Raw genomic sequence first — 27319 nt, 5'->3', positions numbered from 1 at the left:
TCTTTGCACCAGGCGCGGGGATCGTGGTGCACAGTTTGCAGGGCCCTCCCGACCCGCTCAGCTCCTCAGATGTCCCGGGGGCCTGAAGGTGAACCCCGGTTATCAAATCTGTGCGGGGGAGGTAAAGACTCTGTAGGCCCGGCGGCTAGGAGCGGAGTCATGTCCTCACATGTCCATCCTGGTACGCGCCCCCCTAGCGGTTTCCGATTTCTGGGACTTTTAATGTTTTGTATTTTTGTTTGGAACACAAACATCAGAGACCGGAGATGTTAGGTGTGTGTTGTGTGTATATAAGGCATTAATGGGATTCTGCCTTGAGCGTTCTACAGGAAGGGTTTTTGGGGTTTTACAACGGGACAGATATGTATAGTGACAACAAGCCATCAAGAACTTGGAATTATGAGGTTTTCTTCCTCGGAAAGGGAGGAATACTGCATGTTCCTTATGGGGTCCACTAACCTTCCCCTGACAGCAGTCTCCTCCCACATTATCGTCCCTCATAATACCACCCACAGGGTCAGGATCAGGTAGCGACTGCCATCCACTTGCCATGTGGAAGGAGATATTTGACGGGGACTCGACAGGATGACTCCACAGGATTACTCGCATTTTGCCACCAGGCAAATTGGGTTATGCAGTTTAAAGTATATTGAACATGGTTGCCAGTACTCCTTAAAGACATCCCATGGCTGTTGAAATTAATTGTATCCAAGAAGGCTGTTGGGAAGACGCATGTTACTGTGTGGCTGCCATGATTCCAAATCCCATTGAAGCTGATGGTGTCATTGGCCCAGACCCAGCAAAGAATGCGTGTGAACTGTGGCTTTCAACATGGATCATTTTGAAAGTATGGCCCGTTTACCAGATCCCCCTTTCTGAGGGGGAAAACCTACTGTCCTTTCTTAAAGCCTGCAGCAGACTGGCATATTGGTCAATAAGTAATCTGCAAGAGGGAAGGCCTGGTGTTCATGTCCCAGGCTGTGGGAGGGCAGGAAGACCAGGAGCTTCCTGCTTAATTGTGATTGGAAGGGCAGAAGGAGGCTATGCGTCTGGAGCGGATTGATTCTGGTAATGGGAGTCGTAAGAGTTGAAGGTGCATCTGTGTTGCAAGGGAGTGTGGCTAGGGAAGGCTGAAGACTTGACTCGGTTTATGAACCATGCATGGGCGTTTTGTGGTATTTGGCGAGTGGGTGGCTGGCAAGTTTTGGTTGAGGTGTATCCCAGAACTCATCTTCCCCTCTGAAGATGGCTTCTAATAACCATGATGGTGTCTCATGGCCATTAGCGGCACATCAATAATGTATGTTGGCACACTGACCCATCACAAATTATGGATGAAGCAAGGCAGCCTAGTTAAAACACTGATCACTCTCTCAGCTGCAGCAAGTAGTTCATGGATCGCTCCTGAGCTGGCTTTAACTGTCAAATGAAAACATGATTTTGATGTAGTTTGCAATATCCTTTCTACGTATGGTAGGGGTATTGTATTATAAGGAATACATGGTCACACACTGGCATCCCCTTTATAATACATGTACCTAATAATATAAGAGATCTTCCAGTTGTTGTGTACATTTATAGACTTGGTTTGATTTTAAACTAACCTATTGCTTCTAAGTTGCAGAAAAACTATTAAGCAGTTTAATAAAATGCACCCCAAAAGATTTTTGCTTTTAAAATAAGTCATATGGTACAAATAGTCCTGCTCCCATGTATCTGAACTTGAGCAGTATACAAAAGAAATGTACTTCCACAAACGGTCCCTTATCAAAAAAATTTCTTTTGTGTCACAGAAATCTGTTAGGAGTGTCAGCTGGAAATCCACTTTGCACTGGCTATAGCAGCAGGCATTGGGGTGACACAAACAATTCTAGTGCCGGATCACCTAGTTGCGCACTTGTTCTTCCTGGGGCAGGGCCTCCCTCATTTTGTTTGGCTGTTTTCCTTCTAGAGTCTATTTTTCCCTTTCTATTAGCCGTTCCCTCATGCTGCCTGGGTTAGATTGTCTCCCGCCCCTCGCTCTGTACCTCTGTTTTACCCTGCCTCTCAATAATATTTTTTGACCTATGCAACATTCCTTCTTCGGATCCTTACTCTCCAGGCGCCTGACTCCACGATCCAGGCACGGTGCACATGCATAATATACAGTAGTGGCCTTCGTAGGTGATCCCAGTCTAATCCTTGTCTTTTTGGTTTGCAGCCTGGGAATGCGCCTGGTGGCATTCTCCCGACCTTTCGGCTGAGCCCACTGTACCTGTGTAACTGTTTGTTCGGGATGCGGAGGCAGATCGTTACGACCTTTCAGCAGTCGCGAGTACTGCCTGTCTTGACAGATTCAGAAGCCCTTACCCTGAAGGCTGCTGCAGCTCTGCTGGCTGCATTAGTGCAGGCGATGAACGCCATGAGGACAGACAAGACTGCTGCCCATGCTTCCATTAATCAGAGGATTTATGCAGAGAAACAGCCATCCCTTGCCCCCGATGAGAAATGTGCCCCTGCAGCTTCTCAACACTCATGCAGCTCCTGCACTGGTGGTGACGTCGACTCTGTTCCCATTGGCACCTCCCAAAGGTTTCTGGGAGACACCAAAGCTTATTGCTAGCTTTTCTTAATCAATGCAAGGGGTCTTTCTTATGCAGGCCTACAGCATTCCAAGATGCCAGTACCAAGGCAGCCTTTGCCCTGTCTCATTTAGGGGGTATTTCTCTCGCCCTCTCCCTTTTTCTCTCCCTTTCTTTCTCTCTCACTCTCTCACTTTCTCTTTCCCCTTCTCTCGCCCTCTATCTCTCCCTTTCTCTCTCCCCTTCTCTCTCTCATGTATCTCGTGCTTCTTGACCAGTTACAAAAGGCAATGTTGTACACCAAGTTAGACCTTAAGTGGGGGCTAATAACCTGGCCAGTAAGAGTGGAAATCTGCTGTTCAAACCTAACACAAACTTTATGAATACATGGTCATGTTGTTTGGCTTGGCTGCGCCAAAGAACTGGGCCGGGTTTGGTTAGATCTTTGGATTTCAAGATACTGCGTAGGCCTCAGATCAACAAATGGTGCACCCAGGGAATCAAGGATTGTATTCTGGTCGGCTATGGGACAAGCAACTTGCCAGCTTTCCTCAGCAAGTGTAAATACTTACCTCGAGGGTCATCGTACTCTAACCTTCTAGTGCGCTAAACTCTGACTTTTAATCCCTTGGGAAGAATGTATAAGACGTCACTGGGTGTTGGTGTCTGTTTGTTTCTATGTGGAAGATTTATGCTCTGTTTTTGTTGTTAATAGACTGTTTTGTGCAGCGCTCTGATGCTGCATGCTTTCAGCACTTTATAAATAAACAAATAACATAAGTTCAATGCCCCCTCAACCTTCCAATGGTTCATGAATGACTCGCTCCAGGACATGATGGACAGATACATACTCGTGCATCTGGATGACATCCTAATATACTCTGAATCATACCAACCACACGTCCAGCATCTCTGGTCTGCCTGTATATCTCTACAGAAGAAGGGCAACAGCATGCACTCAAATGGTGTCACAACTTAATGAACTTTGCCGGATAGCGAAAGACTATTGACCTACTACATCAGTTTGTTGGTGGCTTATCCTCCAGCTCAAAGCCATGGTATATGTTCTTAACTGCTTGATTTGTGTCCAATGCAAGCCTATTCTTGGGAGAACCAATGGGGCTACTCCAGCTAATACCCTTGCCACATAAGCCCCGGTACCTCATAACCATGGTTTTCATTGTGAAATGCCCCGGGTTGATGGTTTGGATACAGTAGGAGTGATCATTGATGCCTTCAATAAGATGGCATGTTTCATACCATGTCATGGCATCCTCAATGCACGGAAATATTTTCAGCATGTCTTTTGCTTCTTTGGTCTCCCATCTATCATCCTCCTGATCCAACAAACCCAGTTCACGTCCCGTTTTGTTCACGTCCCGTTTTTGTCACGTTTTAACTGCCTTGCTCAAGAGATTTCCTGGTTCTCCTCTGCTTACCATCCTCAGACGGGCAGACTGAGCGTGTTAATGACACCTGTGAACAATATCTCTGGTGCCTCTGCCAGCAATATCTGGATTCCTGGCCATTGGTTCTACAGGCCGCTGATTTTGTCTGGCAATTCACACAACAGTTCCATGGGCAATTCGCCCTTCTACGCTTTGTATGGGCAACCTCCTCCATCATCACCTGTGTGCACTGCAGTATTGGTCCCTGTCCTCGCTGCTGGTGACAGCCTCTCACATATTTGGAGCATCCACCACCCTGTTGGCTAAACACCTCCAAGAGGCCCAGTTTGCGGTGAAAAAATAAGTGGACACACCCTGGTCTATTGTTCTTGCATATCATCCAGGGGACAAGGTATGACTGTGCAGGAAACGCTTGCATGGTACATGAACCCGCAAATTACTTCCTCCCGCTATATAGGTCTGCACATAGTGGTCCGTCTGATCAACCCGGTTGTGGTTGCCTTGGAATGACGACCTTGGATTCATAATGCCGTAGTCCAATCTTTCACCCTGATAACCGTTATGTTTTTGCCTTTGCTGGTGCAGGCACAATGGAAGGATGAATAAGAACTCTAGAACACGCTGAATTTCCGTATCCGAAACGGCGGACTGTTTATCTGGTGGACTGGAAGGGGATATACTCCTGAAGGTCTTACATGGGGAACCTGCCAGCAGCTTTCATGCGCCTCATCTTTTAAGGCCGATTCCATGCTGCACATGGTCTTAGTGCCATGGACGCCCAGGCTTTGTGCCAGGGGGTACTGTCATGATTGCAGCTTGTCTCGGACAGGGACTGCTTTGCGCTTTGTGGCAGTTGCCATGGTGCTTGAGTTCCCGGCAGGCACTACGCTTCTCGGCATCCTCCTATACACCACGAGTACCATTTGCATTCTATGCCCTGCTATATATAATACGAAGAAAGAGAGGTTTGATCTAAAGTTGTCTCTTTTGCAGTGTCTGGGAATACATTTTAGTTCACAAATAACAAGGGTGGAGATACTGGTCAGCTATAACCTTTCTGTGGTAAAAATAATTACATATATTAGATAATCCCACTACTATATCAATTCATCATACATACATCATAGCTAAAAGCAATTACAAAATACATTCACAAAACACCTTCAAAATATACCATAAAAACATAATAAAGCGCTATTGACGATCCCATTTCTTTTTTTAGAAGGTGGTACAGATTTTTTTTTTGTAAATTGATCCTATGCCTGGCGCCATGACATCACGCGCCACAATGAAGTGTAGCGCCAAACACCCAGGTCCTGTACTAAATGAGTTGGCAAACGGACAGACCCTGCTTATCAACTTTGCTCATGAATAGTGCTCCTGTTCCTATTGATTTATTCTCGTTTCCTCTGTCTTCCTGATGTGACCCGTGTCTCTGGACTTAGATTTCTGTGATACTTCCCTACTGGTTTTGGTAATTTCCGAACTCTGCTCTCCTGGTATCTGAACTCTTACCTCATCTATTTGAAATTGTGTATTCATTTTTGATTGGCTACTTGGACTTGATTTGGAAATCTGAGACTGTCTATGGATTTTGGATTACCCTCCTGACTTTGGTGTTATCGCTATTTTGGATCCCCCAAGTTGCGCCCTTGTTAAGCCTGGGGGCAGACCCTTCCCCTTTTTGCTTGTTTGCATTCCCGATTTTCTTTTTTCTTCTCTTTCTATTAGCCGTGCACTCGTGCCACCTGTGTAAGGCCCTCCCAACCCCTCTCACTGTGTTCCCTGCCTCTGTATTTCTTTTTTTCTTTTTGTTGACCTGTGGATAATTCCTCCTTCGGATCCTTACTCCACTGGTGCTTGCCTCCACGAGCCAGGTAGGGTGTACATACAGATTATATTGACTTTTTGGTTTGTAGCCTGGGAGTGAGCTCATAACTGAGCTTTTGGCTGAGCCCTCGTATGCATCTGTTTATTCCAGGTACGGTGCTCTCAGGCTCAGGAGGAAGGTGTGTCATTGTTACGACCTTTGATCAGTCCCGAGTGCTGCCTTTCTGAAACAATGAAAAATGGTGGTAACAATACAGAGATTTAGTGCATTAACTGTTGAGGGGAACACATGTTTTTTTGCTTGTAACCAGTTGATCGGTTATGTTCTGAGTGGGCAATGCAATGTTCTAAATTGAGGGGAGTTAGCCTGACACCAACAGTTAACAAGAGAAGCGTTTCGATCCCCAGACTAACTGATGTTGAATAAACATACTTCTGTGAAGTTAACTTGTTGGTTTAGGACAATCGGTAATCATTCGTTAGGACACATCAATACAACATTTAAAGCGTAAGGGATCATAAATAAAGGACACAATGATATATTTGTATCCTAGGTGGAAGTTAGGTTTGTAAAACACTATGTACTAGCTCCTTGTTCCCCACTGTTAGCTCCTGGTCACTGGTTAATACTGGATACCCAGGAACTGCTTTTAGGTCCTGCTCATACAATCTTTATTTCGATCCCTACAAAACTTCTAATCAGAGCTACCATTACTGAAAATATATTTCCATTGCTTAAAATCATGACCTTAGTTCAGATACTGAGTTTGATACACTTGGTAGGGTAATGTTTGATTTGTAACTTGCCTATACAAAAGGCAAGTGTTTCAAAGTGCTCAAGGAGGGAGGGAACAAGGGGAATAAGAACAGCAGTAATTCAGCGCCTTTGAATTTCTGAACAATACAAGTCCGCACAGGCAGAGTAAGTGCATGTAATATAATTAACAGTGTAGATAACAGCAAATAGGTCTGACGACGATTCTGCAGTTTTTCCAAGTGCATTGAGGCGCCACCATGCACAGAAGGGAGACTGGGAAGATAGACTATCTTTATGCATGGTACGTTCAGATTGTGCAAGTGCACAGATGGTACAACGGAGGGGGGGGCAACTCCAGGAGGGCAGGGGGGAGGGAGTCAAGTGCGTCCAGTCAGTCAGAGACTGGGGTAAGTGATGAGGGATGCCACTCTTATGGGTCATTGACCAAGTGCAGTAACGATGAGGCAAGTGCAGGCCCAGCGGTAAGTGCAAGAGGACTGGCGAGGGTGCTAGGGACCTGTGAGACTGAGGTACCCCCATAGGCCAGTCAGCAAGCTGTGTGGAAAAGGAGGGAGGGATAGAGCGGAGAGAGAGGTTAGCAGGGTAGAGGGAGAGAGAAGGAAGAGGAGAAGAGGAATGTCTTGAGGAGTTTCCGGAACTTAAGAAGATCAGGCTCAAGGAGGAGGGCGGCAGGGAGGCTATCCCAGAGGGAGGCCCCTGCTGAGGATAAAGATCGCCCTCCAAATCTCTGCTTGGAGAACTGGCTACTCGCAGATGGTTGGAGGTAGATGAGTGGAGGACTCGGAAGGACAGTATTTCGGTAGGCATTGTTGCAGATAGGTAGGTCCCAGGCCCCAGAAAGCCTTGTGGACAATGCAGAGGGTCTTGAACTTGATATTTGCAGCCACAGGGAGCCAGTGGAGGGATTTCAGTGCTGGAGAGATGCGGATGGCGCAATGCCGAAGCAGGGAGGTTGAGAAAGATGCTGTTGCAGTAGTCCAGCTTTGTGAGAACCAGGCTTCTGGAGACAGTGAGCTGCTGGGGGAAGGTGAAATACGGAAGAGTACCTCTGAGGAGGTGCAGCTGGTAGTTGGACATTTTAGAAATGTCCGATATGTGAGTGGAGAAGGAGAGAAGGGAGTCGGAGATGACCCCAATGTTTTTTGCCTCGTAGGTGGGTGCGGGCGCAGGGCCAAGGGAAGCCGGCCAGAGTGAGTGTGGGAAAGCAGGCGCAGAAGTCGATCTCAGTCTTACTGGCGTTGAGGCAGAGGTTGTTTGCTGCACACAATGACTGAATTGCAGAGAGTCCGATGTGAGCGAGGAAGAGGAGGTAGCTGAGGGAAGCCTGAAGGAGAGTTGCTGGTCATCAGCAGAACACTGGAAGTTCGAGATGAAGCAGCAATCACACGTGCCAAGGCAGCCATGTAGACATTGAAGAACCAGGGGGATAGGTTAGAACCATAGGGAACGGCACAGGTTTGTATTTGTTGTATATAGCGCCTTAATCCAAGGTGCTTTACAGTTAACAAGAGCGCATTAAACATGGAGTAGAAGCAATAACAGAAACCTGAATGAAACTAGAAAATCTGCATTTGCATAAGAAAAGGGGAAGGGAGAGGAAGGGGGTGGGAAAGGATGGAAGAGGGAGAGAAAGTAGTGAGTAAAGTGAAGAGTAGGAGGAAGGAGAATTTAGAAGGGAAAAGAGAGAACAAAAAGAAGGGTACTAGAGGGAGGGAGAGAAGGGCGAGAGGGGGAGGGAAGTCGGAGAGGAATGAAGGAGTGATTTCAATGAGGAGCGGAAGGAGGAATAGGTAAGGCAGGAGCAGATAGAAAAAGGTAGGGAGTTCCAGTGTAATGGGGCAAGGAGCTGAAAAGAGCGGAAACGAGAGGAGGCACAAGGGCATGGGGGGGGGGACCGGGAGTAAGAAGTGATCAGCAGAATGAAGAGGGCGAGAGGGGGTGTAGAAAAAGAGAGGAGAGTTAAGGAGGAGCAAGGTTGTGAAGTGATTTAAAGACTAGACAAAGGAAGTGGAATTTAAGTTGACTGGAAAGGAAGCCAAGTGAGAAAGGGAGTTGGAAATTCAGTCATGAGGGGAGAGAAGACGGATGGTGCGGATGGCAGAGTTTGAAAGAGTGATGGTAGAGAGAAAGGACTCTGGTTCCATGTGGGATGGACGGTTGGAAAGGAAGGAGGTTAACCATGCCAGAGCCCGACCTGCGATTCCCAGGGTGTCGCAGAGACTTGCGATCAGGATTTTGTGGTTTACCGTGTCAAAGGCAGAGGAGAGGTCGCAAAGAATGAGGAAAGAGGGAGTGTTGGTGTCAAGATTCGAGAGCAGATCTTCACTTATGTGAATCAGAAATGCAATTAACCTGATGGAAATAAGCTGACTTTGTTGTGCTTGTTGTTTCAGACGTCCACTACATTCCATGATGTTGTCGTCAAAGAGGAGCCAGCAGATGAATTGGAAATCCCGCTTTGCCCGAACACAGCCAGAGAAACTGATGAACATTCAGAGCCTCGTGGTAAATATTATTTCAATTCATACTGGTGCATAGTAGTAACCAGAAGATGACCATGATTCAGAATCATAAACTGAATATCTACCTTCTTCCTGTAGTGGAAATGGAAGTATGAGCTGTCTGGCTCTACTTGGATCAGGCTTCTAGTGATGTGATGCTCAAGCATAGTCCCCTGGTGGTTTTCTGTAGATGCAAAAAGATGTGTGGATTTATCTCCCGGCTTACATTTCTGACTAATGTCTTGATTGCCTTTGTTGTGATGGTTTGTTGGTTACATTTTTCTTACCGTAATGTGGTAACTGGTTTGTGGTTGGTTATTCTCTGGTCTTTGATAATTTGGCTGCTTATTGATGGCAACTGTCTGTTTTAAGCTAGTAAGATGGTTCAGGGTGGTTAATGCTCCCTCTGCGGGATCTGTGTGCAGTAGGCGAGTTACGGGTAGAGATATAAAATGCATGATTGTTGTGTACTGCTGAAGTTAGACATTAGTGAGGTGAATGTATGTAAAATGTAAAGGTTAGTTGAAAGAATGGACAGAAATAAATAGATCTTATAAAAAGGCTCTAACAGTTTTCGGTGCAAGGCTCTGTGCAATGGAGTGCGTCGGTGTTGCACAGGGCATTGTCCCATATATTGTATGTTTGGCCCATCATTTGCGGTGTAAGAAGTTCAGAGGTTTCGTAAATCCAAATGATCACAATATTAAAAGAAAGTCATAGCTCATCCGGGATCCTGTGCCCTTCCAGCTACGCTTCCTCTGCCAACCAACTGAATCTCTGCCACTTGAAATGAATGCATCAGTGACGCTGTTGTCCTTTCTCGGCACATGTCGCCTTAAACACAATATTCCATAATCGGACAGAACAACAAAAATCCTTGACCCCCTCATATCCTTAGCAGACTGTCTGTTCACCAAATTGACCGCTGCTGTATTGTTCACATTGAAGTTTGCCTTGCTGTTCTCCAGCTCCCAGCCCCACAATGCCAAAGCCACCAGCAGCGGAAAGCACTCAAAGAATGCAATGCTCCTTCTACCCTTCCTCCAGTGCAGTGGCCATCTCTCTGCACGCCATCTCTCACGCCAGTACACCCTAAAATCTCCTGCCCCTGAAGCATCACAGAAAACCTGTACCTCTGAAGTCGCCGGATCCCATAGCAGCCACATGGACACGCCATTGAAATCCTCCAAGACACTCAACCATACCCTGAAGTCCACCATGAGAGCCCCTGACACGCTTATTCTGTGATGCAGTTGTTTCGCCCTAGCCATAGACCTTGCCATGTTTCTGCAAAATGTGCATCCCAGAGCACTACACAGCACGCCAAATTCAGGTGCCCAAACAACTCCTGCATGTTCACCAGCATCATTTTAGGCCACCCCACAGCCTACTCCAAATACTGGACCAACTTGCTCACATTGTTGTTAGGCAAGCGTGAGTCGCCACCAAATCCAATTAAATTTCCAAAAAATCAATGCCACTGCCGACTCATCCGTATTGTCCTCCGGAGAAAAGGAACTCCCAACTCAACCATCAGTTCCTGAAAAACCTGTAACATCTGTTGCCACGCCTTCCTTCCTCCCCGCCCCACTGATGAACAAAAAATCATCTAAGTAGTGCAACATTCATTCAAAACCTGATTTGTACGTGAAATTCCACTGCAAGGAAGAGCTGAAATGCTCAAACACACATTCTACTGCACATCCCATAGGCAGCACTTTGTCCACAAAAATCTGATCCTGAAACTGCATCCCCAACAAACAAAAATCCTCTTGATGCACTGGCAACAGCATCATCGCAGACTTGATTTCCCACTTGGCCATACACGCTCCCTTTCTTTTCTGTCTCACAAGCTCTTCTGACTGATCCACTCTCGCATAGGACACCACACAATCCTCTTGAGCAATGTAATCATTCACCAACATGCCCTTTGGCCATAACAAATGATGGATCAGTCTGAACTCCACTTCAACCTTTTTCGGCACCACCCCCAAAGGGGCAAAATCCCCTGGCAAGTCCAGAAATTGTCAAACTACCATCCCTTCGGCCACCTCTTTCTCAAACTTCAATCTTACAATGTCCGGTCACTCCCATGCAGACTTTCAAGTTTTCTGCCAACCGCCACACCCTAGTACTCTGATACCCCATCCTGAATCCCTCTCGAAACCCTTCCCCCAAAGTCTTTGCTCCCTCCCTGTCAGGGTAAAAAAACTGGAGTATAAGCCTTTCCACACAACCCCTCTCCCTGCACCTCTACCCCTCCCTCTGTGAAACATTGCAGGAAAGAGTGCCATCCCGCACACCTGCTGCCCTCATGCCTGAATTTACAGATAGCCCTGCAGCCCCCTTACTTGTTGAAAGCCCAGCATGCCGCTGACAGCTGCCCTCTGCCTCCTCCCCCTACCGCGTCGAAGGAAGGGCGACCATGAAGGGGCAGTAAGGCACAGGCAAAATGCTTGCTATATGTAGCATGGGCTCCATCCACTGCAACCACAGATCCATGTTGCTCTCACCCCACACTGCCTCCTGATCCTCTCCCATCCTTGCCCTGAACTCATGATCTCTATATATTTAAACTCCGCCACACTCCTCTGGTTATTTCTCACTGCACACACAAGCATCTATCAAGAAGCCTGATGTCCAATTATCGATTGTTACCGGCACTTTCGGCCTGGCTGGCAGCTCCCTCTCTTCCTCCTTTGATCCCTCTATCGCCCTCACTATCCCTGTGAAGGAGCTTAAATACTTCCACGTACTCTACGGCCCAAATCTTCTCTTTGGTAGCGCCGCCATGAAATGCGCCCCTAGCGGCTTAGTAATACCCATGTATGTTGATTTCTTCAACCTGTCTGTACTCTCCTTAGCCCCAGCAACGCTTACCTCTGATACCGCTGGTACCACTTTGTCCGGTACCTTATCTTTCTGCCCCTCTAACAAGCTCACACTTCTCCCTTCTGCTGTCAGCAATGCCCCTGCAGGCCGCTCCCCATCATTCCCCCTCAGTGTTCTCACCCCCGCCCCTTCCTTGCGATCCCCACCTCACCCCCCAAGCTGACCCATGCAGCAGACCATTCCCTTGCTTGCTCACCTCTTTGGAGGTCTGTCCACGCTGCCCAGTCGTGCCATCATGGCTGCATCAACGCCACTTCTCCTTTCTTAATGGGGCTCCTACTGCGGGGCCAAAACACGCACAGATCTTCTCTGCGCGTTATCCTGCCCACTAGGCCCACCCCTAGACCACCTTTTCTTTACGGCTTCCATACCTTTGCTGCAACCTCCCGCATCACCCTACCAAACCTTTCCCTGCTCTCCTCTACTCCCAATACCCATGACCTCCCTCCTCCTGCTCCATCCAATCTTCCTCCCTCACATCCTTCTCAACGCCACGCACCATTCTTGGTCTGTGAGGCCACTTGGGCCAGGAAGATCCTCCTCAGCCAGCAAGGGGCGGCCACCCCAATTCTTCTATGCTGTCTTCTTGGAGGGGCTGCTCTCCTTGGGCGAGGTGTCCTGCCCCCCCCCCCCATGTTCTCTACCATATGTCCCGCTGTGCTAGGGGCTGTACTGTGCCTCATAATCTGCTCATCACCCACTTGCCAGAGTGACCGTCTTGATCCCCCCCCTCTGCCTCTTCTGCCGCATCAGGGGCCGTGCGGCGCCCTCTCCGCTCTTCACCAGGGTTTGTGGAGACCGTCCTAGCCCTACCCCCTCTTCTGCCTCTAGCATGGAGAGCGGCTGCCTCATCCCCCTGCGCCTTTCAGAAGGCACTTCTTCCCTTGGCCCCACTTTACCCCTGCCACGTCCTGATCCCTTTCTCCACCCCTCTGCTCCCTCATTCTCCCTCAAACCCACGTCCACCCTACCCCAACCGCTTTGCTCATTTTCCTTTCCCTACCCAAATTACCACCCCTGCACCTCTACATGTCCTCCTCGGCATGTCCAGCCTGCTTTTCCTAACCCCTTTCGCCTTCTCTTTAGCCCTCCCTTCATCTGTCCGACCGGCGAACTGCACGCCACCACCGCTGCAAGGGCCCGTCCAAGGCTGCCCTGCGCTGAGGCCTGCCCCCTCCCCCCCTTAGACCTCTCCAGCTCATGTGACCTCCTGTACTACCCCTTCTAGCTGGGCTCTTGCTCAGTGCATTCCCCTGGGTCTGAGCGTACACTAGCCCCCCAGACATTCTCTCTCTCTCTCTCTCTCTCGAACACAATTCCGTTGAAGGAGACCTACAACGTATGCCATTTTTTCTTTAAATTGTACAGAAGCCTTCCTCAATATAAGAAACCACACCTTTACCTTATTCACTACTCTTCTCAAATATATCTATTCTTTTTAGTTTTGTTTTTGGGGAATATCCCCTTTTGCTGCCCACAGCTCCACTCCCCCTCTCCTTGAGGCATTACAATGACTAGGCCCTCCCCCACATTGACCAGGGCCCTGTCTGCTTTCAAATATCAGCCTCTGCTCCTCACGCGGTGCTCACTGCACTCTCCGCCCCTGCTATGCACTCCAGAGCTCCTGGTACCATGTGGGGAGCAAAATAGGCCCACAACCTCTGGAAATGCCACCCAGACCCATCCCCTGCAACAATATTAAAGCAACTTCTCGCAGGCAAGGCACGGGAGCAGCGACACCCCTCCGGTCCGTCGCTTGCTCCCAAACCTTTCCTGCCCCCTTTTATACAGGGGAAAAGGTGCACTCTGCGCTCAGCTCACTGGTAGTGCAGCACCCAAATCCGAGGTGAGGGAGCCAGAGCTGGTTTGAGCCTCTGGCTAGAGCCAAATGCCTCTCTGCTCAAGTTCCTTTGTGAAAGGAGAACTCAAACGGAGCTATTGAACATAGCCTTGTTATCTGTAACGCAGCAGAGAAACCTAGAATGGCACTGCCGCCCAGTGAAGGTTAAAAGAACTGCATGTAATCATCCACACGGAGTACTGCGCTTATCTCTTGCCGGGAATTGCATGTTGGCACAAAGGTATAGATGCAGTGGGAGCATGCATGGTCTGAGACCTACAAAATTGCAAACTGCATACAGAAAACCTGGCTTCCCCTCTTGACCAATCTATTAAAGTAAACATAAAAGTAATAGTAATCTCACATTAGAGTACCTATTACCTCCACCTACGACCGATTACTCACCCAGGCAAATTGCACTCTGACCCCAGAGTACTAGTTGACCTGTACAGTAAAACCATGCTTAAGGCCATCAACACTATAGCACCCCTTAAACTACAGAAATCTAAACCACATGCTCGCATTAACAAGTGGTACATTGCCCACCTTAAGTCTCTCAGGAAAGCAAAAAGACCGGCAGAATCCGTTTGGAAAAGGTCCCCTTCAGATTCTAACAAGGATAACTTCACTTCAGCAGTTTTCATTTACAAAGTAGCTATTATACAAACGAAAAAAAGACAACTTCAACGATCGTATATCCAAAGTCAATTCCAGCACGATAGAATTATTTAACATCTTAAAAGAATTAGAATCTCCTGCCCCGGCACCTGATACCTGTACGAAAGACGCCCTATGGCGTACTAAAATACAGAATGCCCTCCAACACAAAATTACCATGCTTCTAAACAAAATAGAAACTAAGAAAAACCTCATTGATAACACTATTCCAAAGGACCTGCCTTCTCCCCCCAAACGGAACATGCCTCAATTCAATTTCAAACCTATTTCCATCAAAAAGGTGGAGATGATCAGATTAAAACTCAAACCATCTCACTGCCAAGGTGATTACTGCCCTGCATCGCTTAACAAGGAGGCGGCTAACAAACTCTCCCCCTTCAATGCATTCTTCATTAATGCCTCATTCGGCTCAAACACTGTACCCAATAATTTGAAAGACGCCTGTGTACTCCCGTTACTAAAAAGGAAAAAAAAACTCCCTAGACCCCAACAATCCATCTAACTACAGACCCATTACTACAGTCCCTTTTTTGCTAAAAATATTGGACCGTGCAGTTTACCTTCAGATACAGCATTACCTGAATGTTAATAACCTGTTAGGACTTAGACAATCAGGATTTAGACCTAGATATGGGACAGAGACGGCACTCATAGACCTGAAGACTCAAATTCAAATCTTAAAAGAGAAGGGTAAATCTGCCCTACTGCTTCTACTTGACCTATCGGCGGCATTTGACTTGGTGAACCATAAAATATTATGCAAACATTTGTCATCTGCTGCACACTCTCGGACCTTGCAAACGGCTGGATTGAATCATTCCTTGGCAATAAATCCACGAGGGTCTTTGAACCTTCAGCATCTGCCTCATTGACGCCAGTGACCTGTGGTGTTCCACAAGGATCCTGTGTTTCCCCAACTCTCTACAATGTGTTCACCAAGCCTCTCTGACATACTTGATTATCTGGACGTCACATATACCAACTATGCGGATGACACCCAGCTACTCGTCCCTATCACCAGTGACCACACTGTAGACAGTAAGACCCTCAACGGCATCTACAGTACCATATAAATTTGGATGACAAAGCACAGGCTATGTCTCAATAACGAAAAGACCAAACTGCTCCTCGTTGGTTCAACAACTAAACTGAATAAACTAGGGACCTTATTCACCTCATGCAATATAATTAAACTAGCCAACAATGTGAAAACACTGAGAATTTATATTGATTCCGCATTCACACTAATGAGACAAACTAATGCCTTTGCTTCCTCCACAGCCTATACATGCAAACTCATTACGACCTGCCACCCATACTTGACGACAACTAATTGCATCACAGTAGCAAGAGCATAAGTATTATCTAAGCTTGAATATTGCAATGGGCTCTACCTGGGCACATCTCAACAAAATATCAACAAAAAGCAAGTCATGCAAAATAATGCCATCAGAGTGTCATGTAACATCCCTAGGAAACAGCACCTTACGGCAACCAGACCGACCATAAAATGGCTTAATATCAAGCAAAGATAGACCTGAAGTCACTTTCACTCACCCAAAAGTGCCTCTCTAACCAAGCACCTACATATTTGGCTGACACTTTCTCACGTCACACTTCGACTCGACCTACACAAATTGCACAGTCACCATTCCACGTTTTAATTAACGTGCAGGTGGTGTCAGTTTCTAAGTCCTCGCTGCAAAGAAATGGAATGCACTCCCTATCTTAAGAGAGGAAACAACTTTCTCCCGCTTCTGTTTGAAGGTTAAGGATATGTTCTTTGAGCAGGACCCCAACCCGTATGTTCTTTAAACTGAATCTCATAAAGAATCCCTAGACCGTTCTTTCTATTTAAGTGCTTTATGTCTGTTGAAAATCTACTACTTCTGACCTTCTGTGTTAGTTTTCTCCTGTATATATGTATTATTATTTGCAAATAACTATATTATAATTTGTGTACCTTTTTATGACCATATGTAATGCCTGTATATTCATGCCTGTGTAACTTGTAAGATTAGCGGCCAGTTGCCCCAGGGCTCGGCTGCGCTTTACAAATAAATAAAATACAAATACAAATTAAATCCTGGACAAATCGCCCACTTAAATTGGTCTTCCCTTTGGCTGCCTCAATTGGAATCACTGAGAAGTGACTGTTGCACTACACAAAGCCGCACATGTATATTCTTGATTGAACTACAATGTTTCCTTCAAAGAGAATATAGAAACATTTTTCATTTATTTTTGCATTTATTTCAGCAGCAAAACCCAGAGGTATCTAGGTGCTAGTTAAAAGTGCATAGTACATTTGGTGAAATGCAAGAACATGCATATTGGTTACAGACAAGTAGGATGTGTGAATGCAAACTGGCAAAGCCCCACCTCATGGTACAGGGGGCTACAACAGGCATGCAGACCAGCAAATAAGCCGACACGTTGTAGGTAAAGCACCAGGCTAATCATCACAATCAGGTAGGTTGGTGTCATGTTATGCGATATGAGGCTAAAGTCAAATCGGGTAGGTTACTGGCATATTATACAAAAAGCATAAGGCTAAAGTCCAACCTGGTAGGTTACTGCCATATTATACAAAAAGCATAAGGCTAAAGTCCAACCTGGTAGGTTACTGCCATATTATACAAAAGCATGAAGCTAATACGAAAAGTGATGTTGCTAACAAGTGATTGTGGGGCGTGGAGTCTTGGCTCGGTTGGATGGTATCTTTTGTCTCCTTTGCAGTAACAGTGACCGAGTCATAGTACGTTTTCATTGAAAGGGAGTGTCTGGCTAACAATGGGGTGCCAGATACCTCTGGTAATGTGTGGGGTAAGAGGTTGGTTATTAGATGAGACAACAAACCCCTCTTTGATCTGTAAGTTCATGGAATGTTGAGGGGTATGCAAGGATAGCCAGGTTAGGGATGATTTTATTGGATTTTAGTTGCAAAATTTGGTACCTCATGGGAAAGGAGAATTAGATTGCAGATTTCTTGTTGAGGATGCCTCTTGACAAACAGAGGACTATGTATTACCATGGTTGCAGTTTGGTAATGGCAGAATATCAGGGACCATAACAATACTGGAAGGGAAGCAACTTGTGCAGAGTGATCTAGCTCTTAAAGTGGTCCGATACTGAGTTTTTCGTTTGGCCAGAGAAGACTTTTCTAGACTAGCAGTATTTGGGATTTTGCAAAGTGAAGAATGAGCTTAGTGTGGAAAAGAATGGTTGAATAGAGGGTGCCACCTGGATATATCTAGCAAAAAAGTAAAGTGCAGGAATAGTTTTGTTAGCCGACTATTGACAGTTAAGGACATCCATAGGCTCAAAACCTGCCTCTCGCTGACCAGTCTTGGATGTTCAGTGCATACTTGAAGCTCAACCCCTCCAAGACTGAATTCCTTCCTCCTCAACAACACCGAACACCCAGACATACAGACCTGGCTATCAAACGTGAACCCTGAGGGCTCACCTGCGCCAAGTCCCTTGGGTTCCACATCAGCAAACACTGCTCCTTCAAGAGACACATAAACTCAGACAGCTTGGTATCTGCTCTCCCTCCTGTGGAAAGTCAAGCCCTTACTCGCTCTGGGCAGCTTTAGAGCCACCGTTCAAGCACTGGTCTTATCCGACCTGGATGGGGGCAATGCACTCCGCAAAGGCCTCCCGTCATGCTCCCTTCTGCCTCTGAGAAGTGTCCTACACACGGCTGCACACCTCATCAAGGGTCTATGCCGATATCACTTCAACACACCAGCCCTCATCGACATTCACTAGCTCCCACTGTACGCACAATTCACCTTCAAATTTTGCTGCATAATCTATAAGGCAGTCACCCTCAAGTCGCCCAGCTACCTTGTGGAGAAACCCAGCATCTCTGGCAGACGGCGCACCACCAGAAGCCTAGATCCATGCAGACTTAAAATACGCTGCTGCAAAATGGAAATGTCCAGAAAACAAGCCTTCTCTGCCTATGCCCCAAGACTGCTCTGTCGGCATCACTCTCCCCCCCCCCCACGCTCCTCCAATTCAGAAAATAACTCAAGACCCACCTCTTCAAGGAGTCTCTCCTGGACACCTTGGTCATCCCATCGTCCCTCGCACCTGACTAGAGACTGTCAGCCCCTCTCCTCCTCGCCACCTGGTACTGTGCCCCTCTGTATTCTAACCCCCACTGTATATCTGTTCTTACCTCTGAAAAGTGCTGTTATGCATCTGTATTGGTGTATACTTCTGTTACTCCGTTGCTTGTCTACGCGAGGTCCGCGCTCAGTATATAGCATCGTACGAATAATAATAATAACAATAAATTGAGTGGGATGTTCCTGGTTGAATGGTGGCAAGAGCCAGAAGTTGAACATAATTACCTTTTGTGCCCTTAGCCGGTGTCCAAGAGCTTGTCTGTAAGGTAAGGTAGAGATATTTTGAACCAGTGCATTTTTCTTCCAACCAAATCTGTATTGGCATAAGCACAAAACCATCTTGTCCAGCAATGTGCTGCTTGAAGGTGGACTCTCCAACCCACTTCCTCATCTGTCTTTGAATTTGCTATTAGTGAAACAAATAGGCTGATCATCCTATTTCTCCAGCATGGGGTCTAGCATGGATTCACATGCTCATGAATATCCCCCGTCGTCAGGCTGGGAATCCTCTGTACAGAAAAAATCAGCATCAGTTTAGTTTCTGATCTGTCTTTCCTAGTAGTAACCAATCACTGATCTCTGGGTCATACTGCCCACACCCAATGACTGCCCTCTCCCTAAGCCCCGCCTCCGGCAGCCATCCTCAGATTTTTACCGCACGTTAAAGTGTTGGGAGTCCTCGTGCTATAGCTCTCGAGTTTTTTCTTTTTTTTTCGCGCTTTTTCAAAGAGAATTTCTCATTTTTCGGTTAAATTGAGCCTCAAGCTCCACCGTCTTTACATCCGATCAACTGGGACCTGTTTCGGAAGTTTCTACGCCCCCCAACGGTGAAGATTTCGTCGAACGATGCTTTTGGAGGATTCCAGAAGTTTGAGGCCTACACCGGACATGGCCCAGGAGAAAGGGAGCTCGACGCCCAGGAAGAAGTTCAGGGCCTGCCCTGGATGCCAGCTGCAGAACGTGTTCAAGGAAGACGAGCATTCCTTATGCCTCTACTGTCTTCACGAGGACAAAACACACGTGGAGGAGGACTGTGCGTTTTGCGGGAACATGTCGGAGCGGACCATGAGGGACCGCCATCTTCGTCTCGCCAACTGGCTGGAGGGAAATAGCCTGTCAGGTGAGAAGAAAAAGAAGAAATCCGAGCGGTCTTCAAAGTCCTGTGAGGGCGCCCCGGCTACGGGGGACCAACAGAGGGCTAAGCACCGCGAGTCCACGGGCTCCGGGAGCGCCAATCGGTCGGGCTCCTCGGCAGGACGCATCCTCCCCGGCACCATCGACCACGAGCCAACGCTCTGGCTCGGGTAAGAGGAAATCCGAGAACCCGGCCAAGCTTCTGGAGAGGCCCTGGTCAATCTCGAAGATTTCGGCTGATGGGGAGCAAGGCGGGGAGCCCTCACCCAAGATGAAGGCCACAACCACGCAGTCGGTGACTAAGGCCTTGATTCACACAGCCAAGGCCTCTATCGAGAAGGTCGCGGCAACCCTGCCGCAACCTACGGAGGTTACACCTCTGGTAGCGGCCTCGGGGCCCAGAGTCTCCCTGCCACCTCGGAGGGAGGCATCTTTCAAGCCCATCGAAAGAATCCCCACGAAGCACCCGGTGGAGAAAGAAGGGGGGGGCAGTGGCCATCGTGGATTCAGACACAGCCTCCGAGGAGGAACTTGTCGAAGTCCCTGAAAGCCACGACGTGGGCATGGAGGAGAGGACCAGCTCGTCAAAAGGCATCCCGATGAGGGGGACGACGAAAGCGACGGCGGCGCTGACGGGACCCCAGACCAACCGTCACGCCCGTCGCAACCAGTGCCGCAGGACAACTCGGTGGCCATTTTGATGGCAATTCAATCCTTATGCTCTGAAATAAGGACTAGATTGCCTTTACCCCCGACGGAGGAGCTGGAGCCAGGCCCGATGGAGGAGCCAGGGGCAGGCCCGTGGGGAAGTCCACCACCCAAGAGGAGAAGAACACATACTCTTGCACCCTTCCAGCCCTCGAGGCCTGCTCAACCCTCCTCCCTGTCCACGGTCCGCGGGGATGACACGGGCATGGACACTGCCACGACGGGCACGGACGACGAGGGCGGCGACGGCTGGGTGGACCTCCCGTCGTCCCCTCCCCCCCTGGAATTCCCCGCCCGATGAGATTGGATCCTTCCATGCGATGATCTCCAGGGCATCCAAGCTTTTTCAGCTCTGCCCTGAAGAAAAGGAGGGGTCCTCTATCAATGTCAAGAGACCAAGAGGAAGACGGTCCTTGCAGTACCTCTACTGGATGACATCTGGGACGAGGGGCTCTCCCTCCTCAAGAACCCGTCCACGACGCCAGCGTAAAGGGACCGATACGAAAAGAAGTACCGGGTCCCCGACGCGGCCCCTCTATGCCTTAGAGCACAGCCGGCCCTGGTTTCAGTCGTCTCGGCGGCGGCCAGGAAGAGGTGGGGGAGGGGGGGGGGCATCGGCATAGACTTCACCGCCGGACGGTGAGGGAAAGAAGCTTGACGCGATGGGACGACATGTCATCATGTCGGCGACGACGATTAAGGCAGCCAACGCCCTGGCTGTCGTTGCCCGTTACGACAGGGAACTTTGGTATAAAATCGCTCCCTTGTTGGACTTCCTGCCAGACGACAAGAGGGCAGAAGCCCTGGAAATCTTGCAAGAAGGTGAGGTGGCGTCGGACCACGCCATAACGGTGGCGACGGACATAGCTGACACTGGTTTCCGCCAGTTGGGCAACAGTGTTTGCCTCAGACGGCGCGGATGGCTTAAGGCGACGGATTTCCGCCAGGACGTACAAGCCAAAGTTTTGGACATGCCCTTCGACAGGAACAACCTGTTTGGGAAGACAGTCGATGAGTCCCTACAAGCCATCAAAACGGAGACAGCCTGGGCCCTGGGAGTTCTCCAGCAACGACGGTCGTCCTTTCGGAACACCGGAGGCAAGCAAGGGGCCTCCAAAGGTTCCGGCAGCGGCTTCTCTACCTACCGTCAAGCGGCCCGTTCGTCGCAGGAGGCCTATAGAGGACGGGGCAAGTCTGGAGGTTCCCGCCGTCGTCGCCAGGGAGGTCAAGGCAGCAAGGCTGCCTCGAAACAGGACTGAACCGACCGTGGTGTCGGGCCCCCACCGAAGCACCCCGGTGGGAGGCCGGCTGGCGAAGTTCATCAGCGTGTGGGAGTCCATCTCCACCGACCGTTGGGTGCTGGAAACCCTGGCCCAGGGGCACGCCCTCGAGTTTCTAAAGAAGTACCCTCATGTGCCACCCGTGGCCAGGAAGGAAAACGACGTACCCCAGCTGCTGCTGGAGGTAACAGCGATGCTCAAGAAAGGTGCCATCGAGTTCGTCCCAAAGAGACTTCGGGGCTCCGGGGTCTACTCAAGATACTTTCTCATAAAGAAGACAGGAGGTTGGCGTCCCATCCTGGACCTGCAGCGACTGAACAAGTACATCAAGGTTCAGAAGTTCCGGATGGTCACCCTCCAGTACGTGCTGGGACAGCTGGAGGAGGACGATTTCCTGTCGTCGTTGGACTTGGAGGATGCCTACTTCCACATCCCCATTCTAAGAAGACACCAGAAGTTCCACAGGTTCGTGGTCCAAGGACGGCACTACCAGTTCAAGGCCCTCCCGTTCGGATTAAAGTCAGCACCCAGGGTATTCACCAAGTGCCTAGCACCGGTGGCGGCGTGGCTACGCCTACAAGGCATCCACGTCTATCCCTACCTGGACGACTGGCTCATCCGAGCAAGGACAAGGGAGCTCGCCGTAGAACACACAGCGAAGACCGTCCAGCTACTCATGGATCTGGGGTTCTCCATCAACTTCCCCAAATCCCACCTGGTCCCTTTGCAGGTCGCCCTGTTTCTGGGAGCCAAGCTCGACACAGTGGCACAGCTGGCCTCGCCGTCTGACGAAAGCCATCCTGGGCAAGGTGCAACGCCTGCTAGCCACGGACGTAGCCAGGGTAAGATCCATCAAATCCCTTCTCGGGATGATGTCCTCCTGCATCTATCTGGTACGCCTGTGCAGACTTCAAATGTGTCCACTGCAAGAGTTCCTCGAAGCACACTGGATCCAGGCGACGGGCAGCTTCGAGGACAGGATACCGCTCAACGAGACCTTCCAACGAGCGATCCGCTCGGGCACCCACACTCATCTAACGGCGGGCGCAGACTTTTAGACCCCAGCTCACCAGGTAACGGTGACGACGGATGCCTCCCTGGAAGGGTGGGGGAGCGCATACCGGACATCTCCATGCGAGAAAAAACAGCTTCATATCAACATTCTGGAGCTCAGCGCAGTGTTTTGGGCCCTCAGGTCCTTTCTTCTGTCCCTCAAGGGCAAAGTGGTGAGAATCTTCACCGACAACACCACCACAATGTTCAACATCAGGAAGCAGGGTGGAACCAGATCCCCAGCCCTGTCCAAGGAAGCCCAGGATCTGTGGCACCGGGCCGTCGACCAGGGGATGTTTCTGGTACCTTTTCATCTGGCAGGGATAAAGAACACCATCGCCGACTCACTCTGCAGGGAGCTGCGCTCGTGCCACGAGTGGGAGCTACGCCAGGATCAAGTGGATCGACTCTTCAGGCTGTGGGGCAGACCCCAGTCGATCTCTTCGCGATGGCGACGAACTCCAAGTGCCAGAGGTTCGCCAGCAGTTTCCCCCAACCGAGGAGCTTGGGCGATGCTTTTTCTCGTTCTCCTGGGACAACCTGTTTCTCTATGCTTTCCCGCCGTTGCCACTGCTACTCCGGCTCGTCAGCCAGCTCAAGAGGTCCAGGTGCAGGATGATCCTCATCGCACCGGCATGGCCGAGACAGATCTGGTTCCCGGACCTTCTGGACTTGTCGGCGTCCCCACCAGTCAAACTGCCCGTGGACGCGGATCTTCTCTCCAGAGAAGGAGGCGCCATTCTTCATCATGACCCGAAGTCGCTGAACTTGCAGGCCAGGCCTGCAGCTCTAGAGTTTGGAGGATATGATATACCGGCCGACTGCAGAGAGGTTCTTGCAAAGGCCAGGGCGTCCTCAACTCTCCAGTGTTACGGACACAAATGGAAGAGGTTCTCGGTCCGGTGCCAGGCACAGAAGAATAACCCTCTACAGATTACGGCCCCTCAAGTACGGCCGTACCTACTGTCATTGGCCAAGGCTGGACTAGCTCACACCTCCATCAAGATGCATCTGGCTGCCATCTCCATATACACCAGGACAACAGGACGGGTGTCCTTGTGGTCTCATCGCCTGGTGAAGGAACTTATGAAGGGACTATTCCACTCGTTCCCGCCGGTGAAGGCCCCAGCCCCGTCGTGGGAGCTCAACGTGGTGATGACTAGGCTGATTGGGGGGGAGAGGGCAGCCCTTTCGATCCTATGCATACGGCACCGTTGAAGTTTCTATCGTGGAAAACAGCTTTTCTTGTGGCCATCACCTCCGCACGGCGCGTGGGAGAGATTCAGGCCCTATCCTGCAAGCCTCCATACTTGACTTTTCACGACACGAGGGTGGTGCTCAGGACGCATCCCTCCTTCATGTCCAAGGTGCCGTCAGACTTCCACCTCAACGAGCCCTTGGTGTTACAAGTTTTCTTCCTGTCGCCTTTGTTGCCGGCCGAGAGGACTTTGCACTCGCTGGATGTAGCTAGAGCGCTGAAGTTCTACATGGACCCCACAGAGTTTTCGGAAGACGTCGCACCTTTTTGTGAACTTTGGACCTGTGAATCGAGGGAAGGCTCTCTCGAAAGGCTTCCATTTCCAGATGACTCTCCGACTGTATCATGCACGGTCACCGGTTGGCAAATCGACCTCTGCCCGGCCGTCCGAGAGCCCATTCGACCAGAGCGATCGTTGCTACCACGGCGTTCTTGTCTGGTGTGCCCCTGCTGGACATCTGCAGGGCTGCTACGTGGAGGTCGATGCACACCTTCACGAAATTCTACTGCGTCAATCGGGATTCCAGGGAAGAGTCCAGGGTCGGCCAAGCAGTGCTGCGCAGCCTGTTCACCTGAAGGGCCTGGTGAGGAGCTAAGAGTTGCTTAATGTTGAGTTTATGTATTGCTTAATGTTGATCCTTTTGATGCCTCCAGTGGTTGTGCATGTGTACTGCTATGTAATCTTATATTCATGAGCATGTAAATCCATGCTAGACTTACCTGTAACTGTTGTTCTCCAGCATGGGTCTGGCATGGATTCACATGCGAACCCTCCCGCCTACCCCTCTGCGGCTCTTCACTTAGTCATACTGCCACTTTACGTGCTACCAAATCTGAGGATGGCTGCCGGAGGCGAGGCTTAGGGAGAGTGCAGTCATTGGCTGTGGGCAGTATGACCCAGAGATCAGTGATTGGTTACTACTAGGAAAGACCGATCAGAAACTGATACTGATTTTTTTCTGTACCGAGGATTCCCAGCCTGACGGGGAATATTCATGAGCATGTGAATCCATGCCAGACCCATGCTGGAGAACAGTTACAGGTAAGTAACTTGTTCCTTCTAAAACTTAGAGGACTTTACCAAAATGTTTGATCACCTTGACATATCAATTTTCATTTGCACAGTGTGTCTAGGGAGAAGTCGGCATCATAAATCGGGCCTATCGAAATTGTTTTGTCTTGCTGAAACCAAGATTATTTCTCTGCTGTATGTATATGTATATATATTTGAGGCTTATGGAATCTGCTTAGATCACATGCTGTGCATAGGCCAACATCTAGTGGAGGCTGCAGAGTATTAGTTTCTTTTTTGAAACTCAAAAATGGGCGTTGACACAGGGCGTGCCAGTAATACTATCCCTAGTGACGTCCACTGTACCCATGATCCCTCACGCGTCTAGGACCCTCAGATTGTTTTTTTCATACTGGTCGGAAGCATCCCGCGGAGTTCCCTGGCCTTAGCCATAATTTTGCTAAATATCATAATATTTCCTCATTTTCTCCATCCCAATGTCGAGTCACCGAAGTTTGACACTCGACGCAGGCCCGGAGAAGAAAACAACCGTTGAGAGCTGCACGACAGACTTTGGGCCTCAGAAGGCCTCTGGCCTCGGCCCTGCAAGTAGGGAGAGTGGGGGGTGGTACATACTCAACACTCTATATATACATTTTCTTATATATTCCTACACACACTAGCTCGCTGCCACAGGGTGCGTATGGAAGGTATCCCTTTCCAATTTAGCCCCAAGTGCAACCGCAAGTACCCTTGGGTTGACACACGCCACCTATAACCTCTGCTTGCCGAGGGACCCCCCCGCCTCCCCCCCCGAGGTGAACTGCAGAGCGTGTAGTCGGTTTAAACCAAAGACTTTAAAGGACCGTTCGATCAAATGTTGGGCCCGCCACGTCAAGCAACGAGAGGCCATGGAAGCGGAGGGCGTCTTCAGTGGTGGCAGCGACACCGTCCTATCGGACCGCGAGGGCAATGTGGCGTCGAGAGACAGCCAAGCGCAAGTCCCCGACCTCGGAAGATTGTGTGGCAGGGCAGCTATGGGGAGCACCCCCGTCGACACAAGCGCTACCCACAACACTTCCACTAAACACTAAAGTCCAACCGAGACTTGATGCGTGCGTTGAGTTCTCGGAAAGAGGCACACACAGAACGGTCCACCGAATCGGTGTCCTCTGGGTGTTCTCGGTCAAGATTGCCGCATGACACCAGGTAACCATCCACTGTTGCCAAGAGTGCCTCGCTCACCCCTTTAGAGCTGGGGATTACCCTTTCCTGGGAGGGTTTCCCTGCTATATCCTGACTGGACCTATGGCCTTGTGCAGGGGTCTTGGATAATTTTATAGGAGACTGTGACCTGTCTGTGTCTGTGGTGCAGATGAAGTCTGAGAATGTTTCTTCTGCTGTTTTCTCCCCTCCCCGTGAGTGGAAGAGTGCTTCCCTGGTGTTTTCACCTTTTTGGAGCTTTTCGACATCTGGCGTCGAGATTCGGGGGTAGTGTCCCTTTCCTTAGAGTGTGGAGGTCGGGACACGGGAGCAGCCGTCACGCGGTCGGCTGACACCGACTCCTGGAGTGCGGCCTGGGGCTGGTGGTCGTCTTCGTCTTCCGATGATCGAACCTCACCAGGACAGTAAACCCCAGGATCGAAAAAATGTTCAGGGCAGCCCAATCAGACCCGCTGTACATAAGGGGGCAACTGAAACCGGACTCCCTGGTAGGGACTAATACCGAACGAGGGCAGGAACACCCCTATCATCGTCTGAAGCTCCCCCCGACAAGAAGAGCAAGAAGATCTTGCCTGGAAGGCGGAAGTGGAGGCTACCTTCCTTCCCAACCCATAGGATTGCCAACTCCACCACCCTGCTGGCGAGTTACAACTGCCATCAGTGGGAAGAAGTTGCGGCACTCATTGACTCCGCCCCGGAACCTTTAAAGGCCAGTTGGCGCAGGTTGCGTGGGGGGGGGGAAGAGCCGTGTCCGGTTGCATCCTTAAGGCAACCTTAGATGCTGCTGATGACGCCGGCAGACTGATAGCAGAGAGCACTGTTATCAAAAAACATGCTTGGTTAAGACAATCTGGGTTTAAACCCGAGACACAAGCATCCTTAATAGACAAACCGGTGGAGCCTGATCTACTGTTTGGCAAGGCGGTAGAACACGCATTAAAAAATGCCAAGGATGAATACGAGACTCTCAAATCCCTGGGCCAGTTAACCAACAAACCCCCTAATCAAAGAGGGAATGGCTT

General features: G+C 49.5%; 1 protein-coding gene across 1 annotated transcript in view; it reads left to right on the top strand.

The window, feature by feature from the left end:
* Nucleotides 1–27319, top strand: part of LOC138471985 (uncharacterized) — a 478612-nt gene that overhangs the window by 266994 nt on the left and 184299 nt on the right. The window contains exon 2 of the mRNA XM_069609893.1: nucleotides 8972–9083. Coding sequence (XP_069465994.1) covers nucleotides 8972–9083 — 112 coding nt within the window. The remainder of the gene's footprint in view (nucleotides 1–8971; nucleotides 9084–27319) is intronic.

The sequence above is a fragment of the Ambystoma mexicanum genome, chromosome 8, assembly GCF_040938575.1.
Source record: "Ambystoma mexicanum isolate Mex_15411 chromosome 8, UKY_AmexF1_1, whole genome shotgun sequence".
NCBI lineage: Eukaryota > Metazoa > Chordata > Amphibia > Caudata > Ambystomatidae > Ambystoma > Ambystoma mexicanum.
Note: the sequence above shows the minus strand (reverse complement) of the source record. Positions and strands in the feature narration are given on the sequence as shown.